The sequence below is a fragment of the Macrotis lagotis genome, chromosome 6, assembly GCF_037893015.1.
Source record: "Macrotis lagotis isolate mMagLag1 chromosome 6, bilby.v1.9.chrom.fasta, whole genome shotgun sequence".
In the NCBI taxonomy this organism is placed as follows: domain Eukaryota; kingdom Metazoa; phylum Chordata; class Mammalia; order Peramelemorphia; family Peramelidae; genus Macrotis; species Macrotis lagotis.
In genome coordinates this window covers 69,298,984-69,313,790 of record NC_133663.1, presented here as the reverse complement: position 1 = coordinate 69,313,790, position 14,807 = coordinate 69,298,984, and the positions used below count along the sequence as shown (strand labels likewise).

Below are 14,807 nucleotides of genomic sequence, written 5' to 3'. Positions count from 1 at the left end.
ACTTCATTATGAGACAAACACTTGGTAAACATCTAACACTATTGCTATTCTTCCCCTTTAGCCTCTCTGCCACAAAGACACAAAGAGTTCCTGTGCAGGGTCAAGCAATTTCTTTCTCCAAGAGCTGCTGGCAGGGGAGAGGGTGGTAAAATGGCACATTAAAGATATCCAAAACTACCACCAAACCATAAGATGAAGGAGCTACCAGCATGACCCCAGCAACCGGCTCACAAGGTGGGGAAAGGGGGTGGGATTTGCTGCCCTAGCCATGGACTCATAAACCATAAACCTTTGTAGCCAAAGTCTAGGAGAAATAGAGCATCTGATCACCTCAGGCAAGATTGGAGAGATCATGCACCTCATGTGTAGTCACCCTATGTCACTGTCTGCCTGAGGCTTAGAGCCTTCACCGAAACACCTGGGGACTGATTTATCGCAAAATGAACACAGGAGGAATGTGATTTTTTGGCATTAAGAATATGTGCACTTATAAGACTTCACACTAAAAAAAAAAATCTTGTGTCCTCCAACACATCTGAACCCCATGAGGCCGGCTAACTGGATGACCCCAAGGACAAGACCCTGGCTGTGGCTGAGTTTGGGGTGAGAAGCCATTAAGAGCCAAGCAATGTTTGCTCTCTCTCTATATCTGGCTCTCTGTGTCTCTGTTTCTGTCTCTGTCTCTGCCTCTCTTTGTTTCTGTCTGTCTCTCTATCTGTGACTGTCTCGGTCTGTCTCTCTGTCCCTGTCTCTGTCTCTATCTCTCTGTGTCTCTATATCTCTTTGTCTCTCTGTGTCTCTGTCTCTATAAGTCTGTTTCTGTGTCTCTCTGTCTTTCTGTCTCTTTCTGTCTCTTTCTCTCTCTCTCTCTCTCTCTCTCTCTCTCTCTCTCTCTCTCTCTCTCTCTCTCTCTCTCTCTCTCTCTCTCTCTCTCCCCCCACTGTCTTCTTAGAGATCCTGGTCTATCTACTCAGGCAGTAGGACAACAGGATTTAAGGCTGGATGGACTAAAGGCTACTGATTATATAATGCAATTGATTCTTTTTTACAGATGAGAAAAACTGAGGACCAGAAAGGTTAGGTACCTTGCCTTTGGCCACAGCCCCAGCTATTTCTTCTGTAGTGGGAAGGAATTAAAAAAAAGCTAACAGGTTTAAGAAAAGCCACTATGGAATTGAGATTTCCCACTCACCTAATCAGCAGAAACTCTCTTTCCTCCTTTATCAGAGAGAGGAAAATGTTCCCTCAGGATTGAGTAAAGCAAGACCCTAAGAGGTTATAAAGTAGGAATTTGAGTGTATTTGTACCTACTCACTCCTTGCTTCTAACAGTCCACCCTCCTTCTGGTGGAGAGGGTTGTAAGTAGCTTGCTGGGAATGCCCATACTCCAATGCCAAATTGTGTGTTCTTTCCATTAAGCCAGCCTGGTTCTTCTTGAAGAACTAGGTAGGGCCCAGAGGAGTGAAATTCTCTTCTTCAAATGCCACCAGCCATGTGCCACTCTCTCCAGGCTTCCTCATGGCCACAGAGAACCCTCCCCTTCCACTGCCAGCAATCCTTCACTACTCCTCCCCACCCAGACGGACCCACAGACTCTCACACACTCCCTCACACTTCTCAGTGGGAATTCTGGGACCTTTGTTTCCTCAAACATATTTCACCATGTTTCGTGTTGCAACATGATCTTGGGATTTGTCTTCCTTCTTTCCCTCCGGTACACTTTTCTTCTCTGCCTTCGTTTATCTCTCCATTTCTCGATCTTCTCCCAGTTCTGTCTTCCTGCCCCCCATCCCCCCTTTTAAAAAAATTCAATGGGTCTCTCAGATACAGCAACCCCCCTATGTGATGTTTACATAGCCCCAGAGTCAGAAATGCTGAAAAATATGAGACCTTTTTTGAGCTGCATTCCTCAGGAGTGAGAAGCCAGTCACAGCTCAGACGTCACCCTCTCCTTCAGAAGAGGGGCGGAGCGGCAGAGGCAAGGGAGGTGTGTGCACAAATACAGATTATATTATACACACATCTTCCATCCTTACAACCCCTCAAGGTCTTGCCCTCCTTCCCACCACCTGAGGGACCATTTGCCTTTCTCTGGTGGAGGGAGAAGGGAAGTTTCAGCAGGTTAGGGAAGGGGGTAGTCTGTCACACACTGGTAGAGTTTATGGCTTCTCGCAAGATGATTAGGGTTTTTTTTTTAATCACTCCTCACTAGACAGGAAATAGTTTCCTCTTAGTTTATGTCACTACCACCCCACCAACTGCAATGAAAACAGGACCCCAAAAAGAAGCTATTATCATTAATCAGTAGGGTACCCAGATGGATGCAATTCATTCACTACTCTGTTACTTCTCTTCATCCTGCATCTTTTTTTCCTCAACTAGTTAATGGGTTCTTTATATCTAGCATTATCTTTCTTAATCTATCAGCCAGGGTAAGGAGACTAGGATGATTCTGCTCAGGGGGGGAAGGGTTAGGTGAGGGAACAGTTACATTAGCTGTTTTTCAATCCCAGTGATGTTAGAAAAAGGACAATCTTAAACCACAGCAGCAGAGATGGGAATCAGCGATGAGGAAAACATCCTAAAGGCGAGGAAATCCATCCTTATTTCAAAAGCATCACATTCCATAAAGTACTCCGCAACCTCAAATTGAGACGCAAATGGGAGTTACTATAAGACTGTGGCAGTCAGCCAATCATATGAATTTATTAAGCGCCTACTATGTGCCAGCCACTGTTCTAAGTTCTGACAAAGGAAATGACCAACACAGTCCGTCACCCTCTAAAAGCTTAGATGCCATGATGCTGAGAGAAAAATATCCAATTTCCTCTAGAATTTTTTTGTTTTATTGTTGTTTTATTGAATAGGGCATGAGAGGAAAATATGAAATTTCTGCAAGGATCAGAGTAAGCATGATCCATACTGCCCCAAGCAACCTTTGCCAGAATGCTGTTCATCCTCATTTATTCAGAAAGAGGCAATGACTGGTACCTAGCTATACAACAATCAGTGGCCAAGTTCTATGAAATCCACAGCTAATCTGTTTTCTTCCTTACTACTCTTTACTGCACAGATTTAAAGACTATTTGAAAAATAAAGCAGAAAAAAACAAAGTGAATGTTGAATACATATCTTTTTGAGACAGAGGGAAAGACAAACAAGGAGATGATTTTAAAGTGATGAAAGATAAGAGTTTGCATGTATCATTCATTTTCTTTTCAAGTCTCAGGACCAAAATACCTTCAGTCTAGAAAAGAATGGACAAGCAGCAGCAGCTCGAGCCCCTTTATTCATCTCTTGTCTTTCTCCTCTGGATTGGCATCCCCAGCCCATAAGAAGTGGCAGAGAAAAACCAAGGGAAAAGGAAAGAAGTTGGGCAGGGATAAAGGAGTAAGGATTATGTCTTCCCTTTCCTCGCACCCCACTCCTGCCTGAGACAAGCAGCTGTTGGAGTCTTTCATTTAACTCTGTCTGTCCTGGCATGAAAAGGGTATGTTCCACTTAATGAAGCTTAGCTGACAGCCATGGCTGCTGTTTCAAAATAGGAGGAGGAGAAAAGGAAAAGGTGGGGAAGAATTCTGGGAAAGGGGGGATATAGAAATGTCTGAAGGAGGAGAAAGGCGGAAAAATAAATACAGAAGGACAATGTATTATACTGGTTAAAGGACTGGCAGAGGAAGAAAGATTTGGATTCAAATCCTCTTATTCATATTCTATGACTCTGGGTAGGTTACTTAATTTCTCAATGCCCCCCAGGAGATTTCCTTAAGATTAAAAATTACTTTCTAGTTCTCCACACTAATGAAATAATAGGTCAAAACAAACAAAAAATCCCTAAACATATAAAAAAATGATAATCAATCCTATTTGTCACTTCAAGGTTTAACAATGTGCTTTCCACAGAATATCTACATAATTAATATTCCTTATTCTTATACTCATTTAACAGAGGAGAAAATTGAGTCTCATAGAGAGAGGCTAAATGACTTGGCCAAGGTCACAAAAATCACAAAGGAAATATTGGAGTCAGGATTCAAATCCAAACCTCATGACTCCTAAAATCTACTGATCTTAGATTAGGGAAAATACAAGTCTTTAACCAGTCGGGTATGCAAGTCAAAAACTCATAAGGGTTGAGGTAGCTTGGAGATAAGAATAAGGAAAGGATACTGAATTAGGAAACAGAAGGAAGTTAAAGAATCTCTTTTGCTTAGGAAGAATGGTTGGAAAATGAGATAAGATCAGTGCCAGAGATCCCTAACAACCTAAAGACTAAGGGATCTCTGTTAGTTTCTCAGTTGTTTCTCAGTCATCTCCATCCCAATAGACAAGCTTCTACCCATTGTCTTCCATGACTTGCCTTTGACCACCTCCCACTCATTCTTTTATTTCTGCCAGGGCAGGACCAGGCAAAATGAAATTCAGAGGCAGATTTATGAAGAGAATAGTACCAAACAGTAATCCAAGGCCTTGACTTCAATTCTCTAAGTTTCCTCATCTGTCAACTAAAGTGACTGGATGCAAAATTCTTTCCAATTCTAAATTATGTGACCGGCCTAAGATTTCTAAAGATGGAAGACAGATCACTCCAGAGGCAGAAGCATTTCCCCAAATAGGGATTGAGTTAAAAGTCAGAGTTGGGGGAGAGGGAGGGAATATGGAGCATCATTCAAAGAGAAGCAAAAGACAAAGTGGTTTGGTTAAAGAAACACAGGATTTAGAAAACTGAAGATCTTTGCTTAAATCCAGCTCTGGCTAGTTACAAACTGGATGAAGCTGAGCAAAAGTTTACTGGTTTGGTACCTAGAGAATCTGAGTTCAAATCTCACTTACTTAGTACTCATATTCCCCTAGACATTTTGTCTGTGGGCCTCAGTTTCCTCATATATAAGATGAAGTGATTAAACCAGAGTTCCTTCCAACTATTATGATGTTTACCCTTTCTGGACATCACTTTTTCATCTGAGGCTAGTCTAGGAAATCTGACCTGAGTTTTTGTTACTTTCTTCCTTATGCACCATCATTCCCTCTAAGACCATCCCTTCACATATACATACAATTAAAATGCAGATACAAATTTCTGTCCCCTAGCCCATGGTACCAGGTTGGTCCAAGTTTTTGTCCTCTCAAAAAATCTTTAAAGATGTCTACTACAATTAAACCAGGCAAAACAGTAGACAGGAAGGAAAAGGATATAAGTCTGCATGAATATTATTTCCAATTTCAGGTCCTGTGACTCAATTTCCCTCTGAGTGCCATAGGGTTGATTCTTAGAGACAGCTTTGCAGTGGGTGGGCATAAGTGTGCAGAATGCAATTTGTGGGGCTGCCATGGGATTGTAGTACAACCACTGACCTAGAAATGGGCTGAAATAATGTCATAATGGATAATAATATCAGTAATGATATTAGCTCATTTTACATAGCACTTTACAAAGCACTTTCCTCACAAATTCTATGATACAAAGAGAGCAAATCTAATTAATCATCTCTTTTACAGAAGAGGAAACTGAGGTTCCGAGAGGCAACAAGATTTGTCCAGTCATATATAACAGGCTCAGATTCTTGAACCTTCTGCTCTTCCTACCATGCAGCAGCATAGGAAAGAAATTGTTAGCAATGAAGTAAGGTTGGCACTAACTATGTTCAGGGATAATCCCTAGAGGTTCTTATCTGATGAGGGAGTTCTAAAAAGTGTTCTAAGAAATTGGTTCTAAAACAGATCATTAAGGCTTCATCTTCTGAGAGTGAGAGAAAGCTAGGGTGGCTTCAAAGAACTATAGTTTCTGGAAATAAATCTGTCAACCAGGGTAGCATTTGGAAAACTATGGGATCTGATTTCCTATGGCAGAATGGTCTTCTAAAATATGCTGTTTGTCTGTGTGACTGTTGGTCTGTTGGTGTGACTCTCTCCAGGTGCCTCCTCCAGCTAATAACTGTATCTTCAGGGTACCCTGTTCATCCCCTCTACTGTCTAGAAGTTTGGGGGTTTCCCCCCTTTAGCCTCACTTGCATCTTTCCCGCCACTGGGAAGGGAGAAAGGAAAAGAAAAGGTAGAATTGGATCAGAAAATAAAATCTTTCTGTGATTAGAGAGTAGCAGGAGGAAAGCGAAGGCTGAGAAGGACAAAGGATGAGTGACAGGACAGGGACCTAGGCTGGAATATCATCATAAAGTTAAGAGAAACAGGTGCAACCAGCTTCATGAAGGGGGATTAGTTTGGAGAGATAAGCCAAACAGGAAGATCCTGAAGCTGAGAAAGACTATTCTGAAAGGGCAGGAGAAAAGAGAAGCATGTTTGGAGAAACGAGAGACACATTCCTACATCCGAATGAGAAGGAAAGGGCTGGACAGTGAAAGTTGAGAACTGAGGGACACATTCTCTCCTCTAAATATGAGAAGTGCCAGCAACTGAGTCCACACCTGCCCAATACAGCTCCTTGACATGCCATATTACTTCCCCTGCCCATAACTCTACAGTCACCATATTCTTGGGAGCAGGTTCCTACTTTGGACAGAAGGTGAGGCTTGCACATCGCCTGGTGTGCTCAGGTAGAAGCAAGGGGGACCACACTGAACTTGGATCAGCGATAAGGCAAGATAAGGGAAACAAGGGAGTCAGAGAGAGTGGTGAAATGTTACAGAAAGATTTCCTTCCAAGTTACCTCAAATCCATCTCCCTGTCAACACCCCCTCAATATCACCGCTATCATCACCTCATAGAGACGAACAGCTAACCCATCAATACCTCTTGTCTCAGGCCTGAGGAGATGGGAAAATAGAGAAGCGATCAAGCCGGCTGCAAAACAGACCCCTTCCCCTTTTTCCTCCCTCACACTTCCAAGTTTCTAACTCCACGGACCAGGCCTCCTTTATGTATAGGGAACCCGAGGACCTTGGATATAATGATTGGAACAGAACAAATCAAAGGGTCTCCCCATGGCCATCCCACACGTCACCCACCTTCCTCTCCGCCCCCCCCCCTTTTCCTTCCAACTCACACCTGAGTTTTTCAAGAAAACTTCAAAACACTTGGGCTGACCCAAACTGGCCCTAGAGGGAGGGGCCACTCCGCAGTATCCATTTCCACTTAAAATGAAGAGATGCTCCTTGCCTCCTGACCATTATCCCCAGCCCATCCCCCCTCTAGCAAACGTGCAGAAACCCGAATCAAGACCCCTCTTCTTCCACCTTCCCTTCCCTTGGCGCCCCAGGCCTGGCTCCCCCTCGGCCTCCGGCGACAGAACCCGCCCCCCCCCCCCAAAAAGCCCCAGGAGCAGCTAGGAAGGCCCCACCCGCCCGTGGCGTGGTCTTCACCTTGACCCCTGCCCTCACTCCCCCAGGTCTCTCAGCATAAACAAAGGGAGGCGGGGGGCGGCGGGGCACCGCCCCCGGCGCCTGCCTCCGTCCCCCCCAGAGTCCGGGGAGCCAGCCCTCTCCCCAAGAATGCGCCTGGGGCCGGTCCCGGCCCCCTTACCTTGGCCTCGCATTTCCGATGACAGGAGAAGTTGCAGGCTGCAAGAGATTGAGACACAGAGAGAGAGTTTGTAGCCGCGAGCTGTGAAATGGAAACTCCGGAGAAATCTCCTCCCAGCCCCGCCCGCAAGCCCCAGCGCGGGAGGGAGGGGAGTGGGGAGCGCGGGATGGGGAGGGGGCGGGGAGTGAAGCCCCCCGAGGAGCCGGGACCCTGGGGCTGTCGGCCCGCGCCCCGCGCGGCTGGGGGAGCCCGGAGCGCCTTGGCCGCGGCGGCGGCCGCCGGGGCCGGGGCCAGAAGCAGAGGTGGCCTCGGGCCTCAGGTACTGGGCCCGCCCCCCCCCAACTCCCAGTCACTCCACCACCGCCCCCCCAACTCCCAGTCACTCCACCATCTCGGGCTCCTCTGTCTCCCAGCCGCGATCCCACTCCTCTGCTCTCCCTCTCCACTCCTCCATCTCCCCTCCTCCGTCTGCTCTGGGGTCCCAAATGAACCGGGAGAAAAGCCAGGCAGGGCTGGGAAACTCACAAGTTCAAGGGGCACCCAGTCCGAGGGAGCCCGGGCCAGAGTCGCCCAAGATCCCAAAGGTAGACACCTGGCCCCAGACCGAGAGGCTACTACCCTGCTGCACACACCTCCAGGTCTCTCTTCCCACCCTCCCACTGCCAGAAGCTGGAATCAGATTTCCTAGCGGGTTCCCCTCCGCCTGGAATGTCCCCAGCCCACCCTGGGGGCCCCAACCCCCACCCCACCCCCAGTTCCTCCAGGGCCTAGCCCAGCTCTGCAAGGGCATTTTGTCACCCCCTCCCCTGCCCCTTAGGCTCAGGAGTGGAGAGGTGAGCTTTGCTGCCATAGTTGTGTGGTGTTGGTGGATAGGATCAGAAATGGGGACATGGTGGGATGAGAAGCTGCTGCGGGCCCTCAAAACCCAATTCATCCCCATTGCTCTGCTCAGGAGCTTGATGAAAACTCCTAACTCCCCATTGTGGGGCTACCTACCGCCTTGACCCCAATTTGGCTTCTCCTGGTCCTTCCAGGAAAGCTCACAAGCCCTTCTTCAAGTCTCTTTAAAATTTCTGCGTTCTAGTTACATCATAATTATTTCTGTGTATACTCTTCCTTTTCCCTCCCCCCCCATCCTAGAGGGTTCCCCAATAACAAATCAAAACAGTTTAGCAAAACTAACCAATACAACAACTGCCTATTCACATATGACATCTGGAGTCATTTGACAGCTGGAGTCAGTCAGCTGACCTCTGGATATGCTATTGGTCATTACACTTATTTTGAATTAAGTGGGGTTTTTTTCCCTGTGGTGATGCTTGTTTACAATATTGCAGTTACTATGTATTCTGTTCACCTAGTTCTGTTCATCTGCTCTAATCTTGCAAGTCTTCCTATGACTTTTTTCAGAATTCGTCTTTTTTTTATGAAACATTAACTACATTCCTTCTAGCTATATGCCCCATCCAAGTCACTTTTCTTATTTTTAAAATGGGGAGCATCTACTTCAAATGCTAAATACTCTGTAAACCTTAAAGAACTGCTTCAAATCTTTTATTTATTTTTTCAGGGGGGGTTTTCATTTCCCTCCCCACCCCACCCCCAAGAAAGAGTGCTTTTATAGATATTTTGGTTTCTTTTCAACTTCAATTTCTATAGGGTAAATGCTCAATAGTGGGTCACAGGTTTGAACAGTAACTTTTCTCAAATAATTACAAATTATTTTCCAGAATAATTTGACAATTTCACAACTCTATCCAATCTTACTATTGTTCCTCTTTGACTATTTCCATCTTTTAGCATCTTGGCCAATTTGATGGGGATAAGGTGAAATCTAAGAATTATTTCAATTTACAGGTTTCATTTCTAATGATTTGGAATTACTTCTCTATATAATAGCATACAGTTTGTTGTTGAGTGTTTTTAGTCATTCATATTCTTGTGACCCTATCTGGAGTATTCTTGGCAAAGATACTGGAGTGGTTTGCCATTTCCTTCTCCAGTTCATTTTTACAGATGAAGAAACTAAGGCAAATAGGGTGAAGTAATTTGCCCAGGATCACCCAGTTAGTAAATCTCTGAGGCTGGATTTGCTCTTTATCCACTACACCACCCAGCTTCCCCAAAGAATTTTACATTTTTTTTCTCTTGAGAATTTTATGTCCTTTGTTCAAATCTTTAGCCCCTTTATATATTGGGAAATGGTTCTTGATTTCCTATATGAATATCCCTCTCTCCCATTCTTCAGGGCTCAGCACTAGGTCTTTGTATATGTCCAGAGGAAGATAATGGAGAGAAGAAAAAATGCATTGGGTGTAACCTGGAAGGGTGTAACTAAGACCTAATCCTGGCCCTGGCCTTGGTCCCTATCCTCCAACAAATATTTTCCAGACTATGTCCAATTTCTGTGACTCAGCTCTGCAGCTGGCCAACGTCCTATATTGCTGAGCAAGGTTTTCCTGACCCCATTACACCACCCTTGCCCTGCTTATTACTTGGTTCTTCTCCATTCCCTTGCCACTCTGGGACATGCCTTGGGACTCCCTTCCCTTCCTCCCCCATCCCCAGCACTTGAACTTCCCTCTCGTTACTGGCAGCCTTAGGGACTGAGTCCCTCTCTCTCTCTGGGTGTGGAGTGGAAACAATAAAAAGGATCCAAGAGCCCTTCTAGACAGACAGACCATGCCATCTCTCCCCTTGCCTTCCAACAGGACGTTTCCCCTAGCTTAGACCAATAAAGAGGGTTTGCCTGTCCAAGGGGGTTGCTAAAGAAGAGGCTGCTTCAGTGTCCTTCAGTCTTCCATCTCTTCACACCCCTGAGTGTTAGGAGGTTCTCCCTGTTATTTGATCCTCAATTATACAATAATTGAATTTAGAACTTGAAAACACCTCAGATTCCAACTTCCGAGTGAAACTGATGTAGGAAAGATATAGGAAATAATGTGGCCAGAGTTGGGATTTGAACTCCAAACCTCAGTCTCATTTGAGCACCGCATTGACTCTGCCTCCTATTCCACTCTGCTTCTCTAGGTTTGTCCGCTGCACTCTGGGCAACTTTTGAAGCAAACATCTACAATGCTGAGCTAGCAAAACCAAATAAGGATATCTGGAAGCCTGTCCTGAAAGACCTGAAACACTGGGGGGGGGGGGGGGTCCAACACCGACAGTGATCCATCACAGAAAACACAATCTGCCTGCCTCGAGACTCATAGGGAGCTGGGACTCTGAGGGGTCAGATTAACTGGACTCCAGGGTTCAGGTTCCAGGGATGAGAGGCATGACCAAGCATCCAAGCATTCAGTTATGTGTTTAACAAAGTTATAAACAACTCCTGTATATGGAGCACTCTGCTGGATGCTGAGATGAGGTCAGAATATCCTGGCTCAGCCTTAATTCTAGGGTCGTTCCCTCCATTGATTATTTACAGGTTATCCTGTATGTGGCTTGTTAATACATAGTTGTTTACTATATTATCTCCTCTATTAGCCTGGGAACTCCTTGAGACCAGTGATTATCTTTTCCTGTTCTTCAGTAGCAGGTGTCAAAGTAGATAAGAGTGATTGCCCTAGAGTCAGGAAGATCTGAGTTCAAATCCAGTCCCAGACACTTAGCAGTTATATGATACTGGACAAGTCACAACTCCATTTGCCTCAATTTCCTCATCTATAAAATGAGGGTAATTATAGCAACATCCATCTGCCGAGGCTGTTTTGAGGATCAAATGAAATACTCTGTTTATTGGTGTTGTTTTTTAAGTTTTGAGCCCAGTTTCTGGTCCATAATAGGTTCTCTATAAACACTTATTCCCTTCCTACCTACCTAGAGTGAGTAGTAGAAACAAAAGTAAGCCCCAGATCACGAGTTCCTTATACTCATCCCTCTAGAGCCAGCCACATAGCACACACATCAGTCATCCAGCCTTTGGAGCCTCAGCATCAGCAGCACTCCACCCAAGGACAGTGGGGCAAAGAGGCAGCCAGGGATGAAGACATTCAACCTCCCCAGTGGCTGCCCATTCATTCACAGGCTCAAATCTGATCTCAGAAACTAACTAGCTATGTGACCTTGGACAAGTCACTTAACCCTGATTGCCTCACATCCGGGGCCATCTTCAGTCATCCTGATCCATATCTGGTCACTGGACCCAGATGGTTTTGGAGAAGAAAGTAAAGCTGATGACTTAGCACAGCATCCCCTCATTCAAATCCAATTCACTTGCTTATCATTTCATCACCTCCCTTATGTCATGACCTTCTTCAAAAATGAAAGTCAGTTGACAAGTCCTGTGAATTCTAACCCTCCAATACATCAGGCATCTGTTCTTTTCCATTTTCATTTGAATTGGAAAGAGCACCCTAATGCTTGTCCTCCTCTGCTAGGTGGTAAGATGGATAGAGCACTGGACCTAGAATCAAAAGAGTTGAGTTCAAATCTAGATTCAAAATCTTGTTTGTTCTGTGACCTTGGACAAGTCATTTAATCTCTCCTTTAGGTTCTTCAAATGTAAATGGAGATGACAGCATCCTCCTCCCAGAATGACTGTGAAGAACAAATGAAATAATATTTGCAGCCATTCTCCAATTGACAAAAGGTCAAAAGATATGCAAAGGCAATTTAGAGATGAGGAAATGAAAGCAATACATAATCATATAAAAATTGCTCTAAATCTTTACTTATTAGAGAAATGCAAATTAAAGCATCTCTGAGGTACCACCTCACACCCCTCAGACTGGCCAATATGACCAGAAAGGACAACAATCAATGTTGGAAGCAATGTGGGAAATCTGGGACACTAATACATTGTTGGTGGAACTGTGAACTCATCCAATCTTTCTGTAGAGCAGTTTGGAATTGCACCCAAAGGGCAACAAAAATGTGCATACCCTTTGATCCATAAATACCACTACTGGGTCTATACCCTGAAGAGATGATGAAAAAGGGTAAAAAAGATCACTTATACAAAAATATTCATAGCAGCCCTGTTTGTGGTGGCAAAAAAAATTGGAAATTAAGTCAATGTCCTTCACTTGGGGAATGGCTTAACAAACTGTGGCATATGTATGTAATGGAACACTATTGTTCTATTAGAAACCAGGAGGGATGGGAATTCAGGGAAACCTGGGAGGATTTGCATGAACTGATGCTGAGTGAGATGAACAGAACCAGAAAAACACTGTACACCCTAACAGCAACATGAGGGTGAGGATCAACCTTGATGGACTAGCTCATTCCATCAGTGCAACAATCAGGGACAATTTGGGACTGTCTGTGATGGAGAATACCATCTGTATCTAGAGAAAGAACTATGGAATTTGAACAAAGACCAAGGACTATTACCTTTAATTTAGACAAAAAACCCGATATGTAATCTTGCTATCTCTTATATTTTATTTTTCTTCCTTAAGGATATGATTTCTCTCTCATCACATTCAATTTGGATCAATGTATATCATGGAAACAATGTAAAGACTGGTAAATTGCCTTCTTTGGAGGGAGGGGAGTAAGATTGGAGGGAAAATTGTAAAACTCAAAGTAAATATCTTTAAAATGAAAAAAGTGTAGTCATGAAAAAACTTTTTAAAAAAGAAATAATATTTGCAAAGTGCTTAGAACAATAAATGCTCAATAAATGCTTGTTCCCTTCCTTCTCCCTTCATCTCCTCTTGTTTAGAGTATTGCAATAACCTTCTAAATGTTCTTTCTGGATGGCAGGCAGGATAGTGAAGAAAGAGCACTGGACATGGTGAAAGGTAAAACCCGAGTTTGAGCCCTATCCCTGCTCTTCATCTACTTAAATGACCCTGAGAAATTCCTTTAACCTCTCTAAGCCTCCATCTGTAAATTGAGGGTAACAATACCCATCCTACCTACCTCTCAGGATCAAGGTGAAGATTCAATGAAAATAAGACACACAAAAAACTTTGCAGACTTTAATATACTCTATACACCCAGCAATTATAATTAATTTTCTCTTTTTCCACCTATCCCTTCACATCACCTAAACCACATCCCTAATGTTCATATCACTTTTCTATTCAATAATTCTTTCCTAGCTCTCCATCACCTATTGTCCCTAAGTTAATATGCTGAATCTTGGACCTTAAGGCCTATCATTATCTGACTTATACCTACCCTGGCAGTCTTGGCACATATTATTCCTATTAATGTGCCAGTGAAATAAGAATCCTTCTCTATCCTCTGTTCTCACTTCAAATTTTCCCAATCTGCTCATTTCCAAACTTCTGAGCCTGGAATGTGATCTCGCGATCATCTGAGTGGGTTTTTCCTCTCTAGAGGTCCTCAAGCAGAGGCTAGAAAACCATTCATCAGTTATGGTAAAGCTGAGATTCCTTTCTACTACAGATTGAACTACATGACCAGAAAGATGAGTCTCTTCCAAATCTCAAATTCTGTGATTCTGTAATCTATTAAAGTCCCTCCCTTCATCCTAGGTCCAATTCAGGAACCACCTGTTGCATGAATCCCCTAAAAGTGACCTTTTCCCTCAAATTATTCATAATGCTTTGACTGGACCTCACTCACCCTCATGTCATAGTTTTGTGTTTGTTGTTGTTCAGTCATTTCAGTCATGACTCACTCTCTGTGGTCCCATTTGTGATTTTCTTGGCAGAGATATTGGAGTGGTTTGCCATTTCCTTCTCCAGTTTATTTTACAGATGAGGAATCTGAGACAAACCAGCTTAGGTGACTTGCCCAGGGTCATTCAGCTAGTAAGTGAAGTCATATTTTAACTCAGGTCTTCCTACCTCCAGACCTGGAGCTCTGTCCACTTCACCACCTACTGCCCCTTATTTGTTCACACTGTCCCTTTATTAGATGGTAATCTATTTGAGAAGAGAAGGTATATTGTGTCTTTGTACTTTCAGATCTAAGATAGAGCTTCACTCATCATGGACATTTGATAAATGTTGGTTGCATTGAAATAAGATTCTTCTTCTCTTCAAGGATATGGGAAAGAGGTTTCGTGTTATTCCCCATATGAAAACCTCAGAGACATCCATTTTGGGGAGGACCTCCAGAAGGCCCTTCTCAAACCAACCATTGGGTTTACACAAATTCACCACCCTCAGGACAATAATCCAGGCTCACAACATGGATAGGAGCTTGTGCTGCAAGGTGGGAAGTACAAGGGCTTCTTTTTACAAGTGAAGAAACTAGAGCCCAGATGGGAGAAGGGACTTGACTATGGCTACACAACTAGTAAGTGTGACAGTCCAGGTTCAAGCCCAGGTTCTCTGATTTCAGATCCAGATCTCTTTGAGCTAATACCCAAATAAAGTTCTTATCCTAAGAATTCTAAGGAGATTCTG

At 44.0% G+C, this 14,807-nt stretch overlaps 1 protein-coding gene across 10 annotated transcripts in view; it reads right to left on the bottom strand.

Moving 5' to 3' along the window:
- TNS1 (tensin 1) overlaps positions 1 to 14,807 on the bottom strand; it is a 324,376-nt gene that overhangs the window by 228,544 nt on the left and 81,025 nt on the right. For all 10 annotated transcript variants that reach the window (XM_074191391.1, XM_074191392.1, XM_074191394.1 and 7 more), the window contains exon 3: positions 7,477 to 7,514. Coding sequence is in view for 3 of the 10 variants with exons in the window: in XM_074191393.1 (XP_074047494.1) it covers positions 7,477 to 7,514 (38 nt within the window). In the remaining 7 variants the exon portion in view is untranslated. The remainder of the gene's footprint in view (positions 1 to 7,476; positions 7,515 to 14,807) is intronic.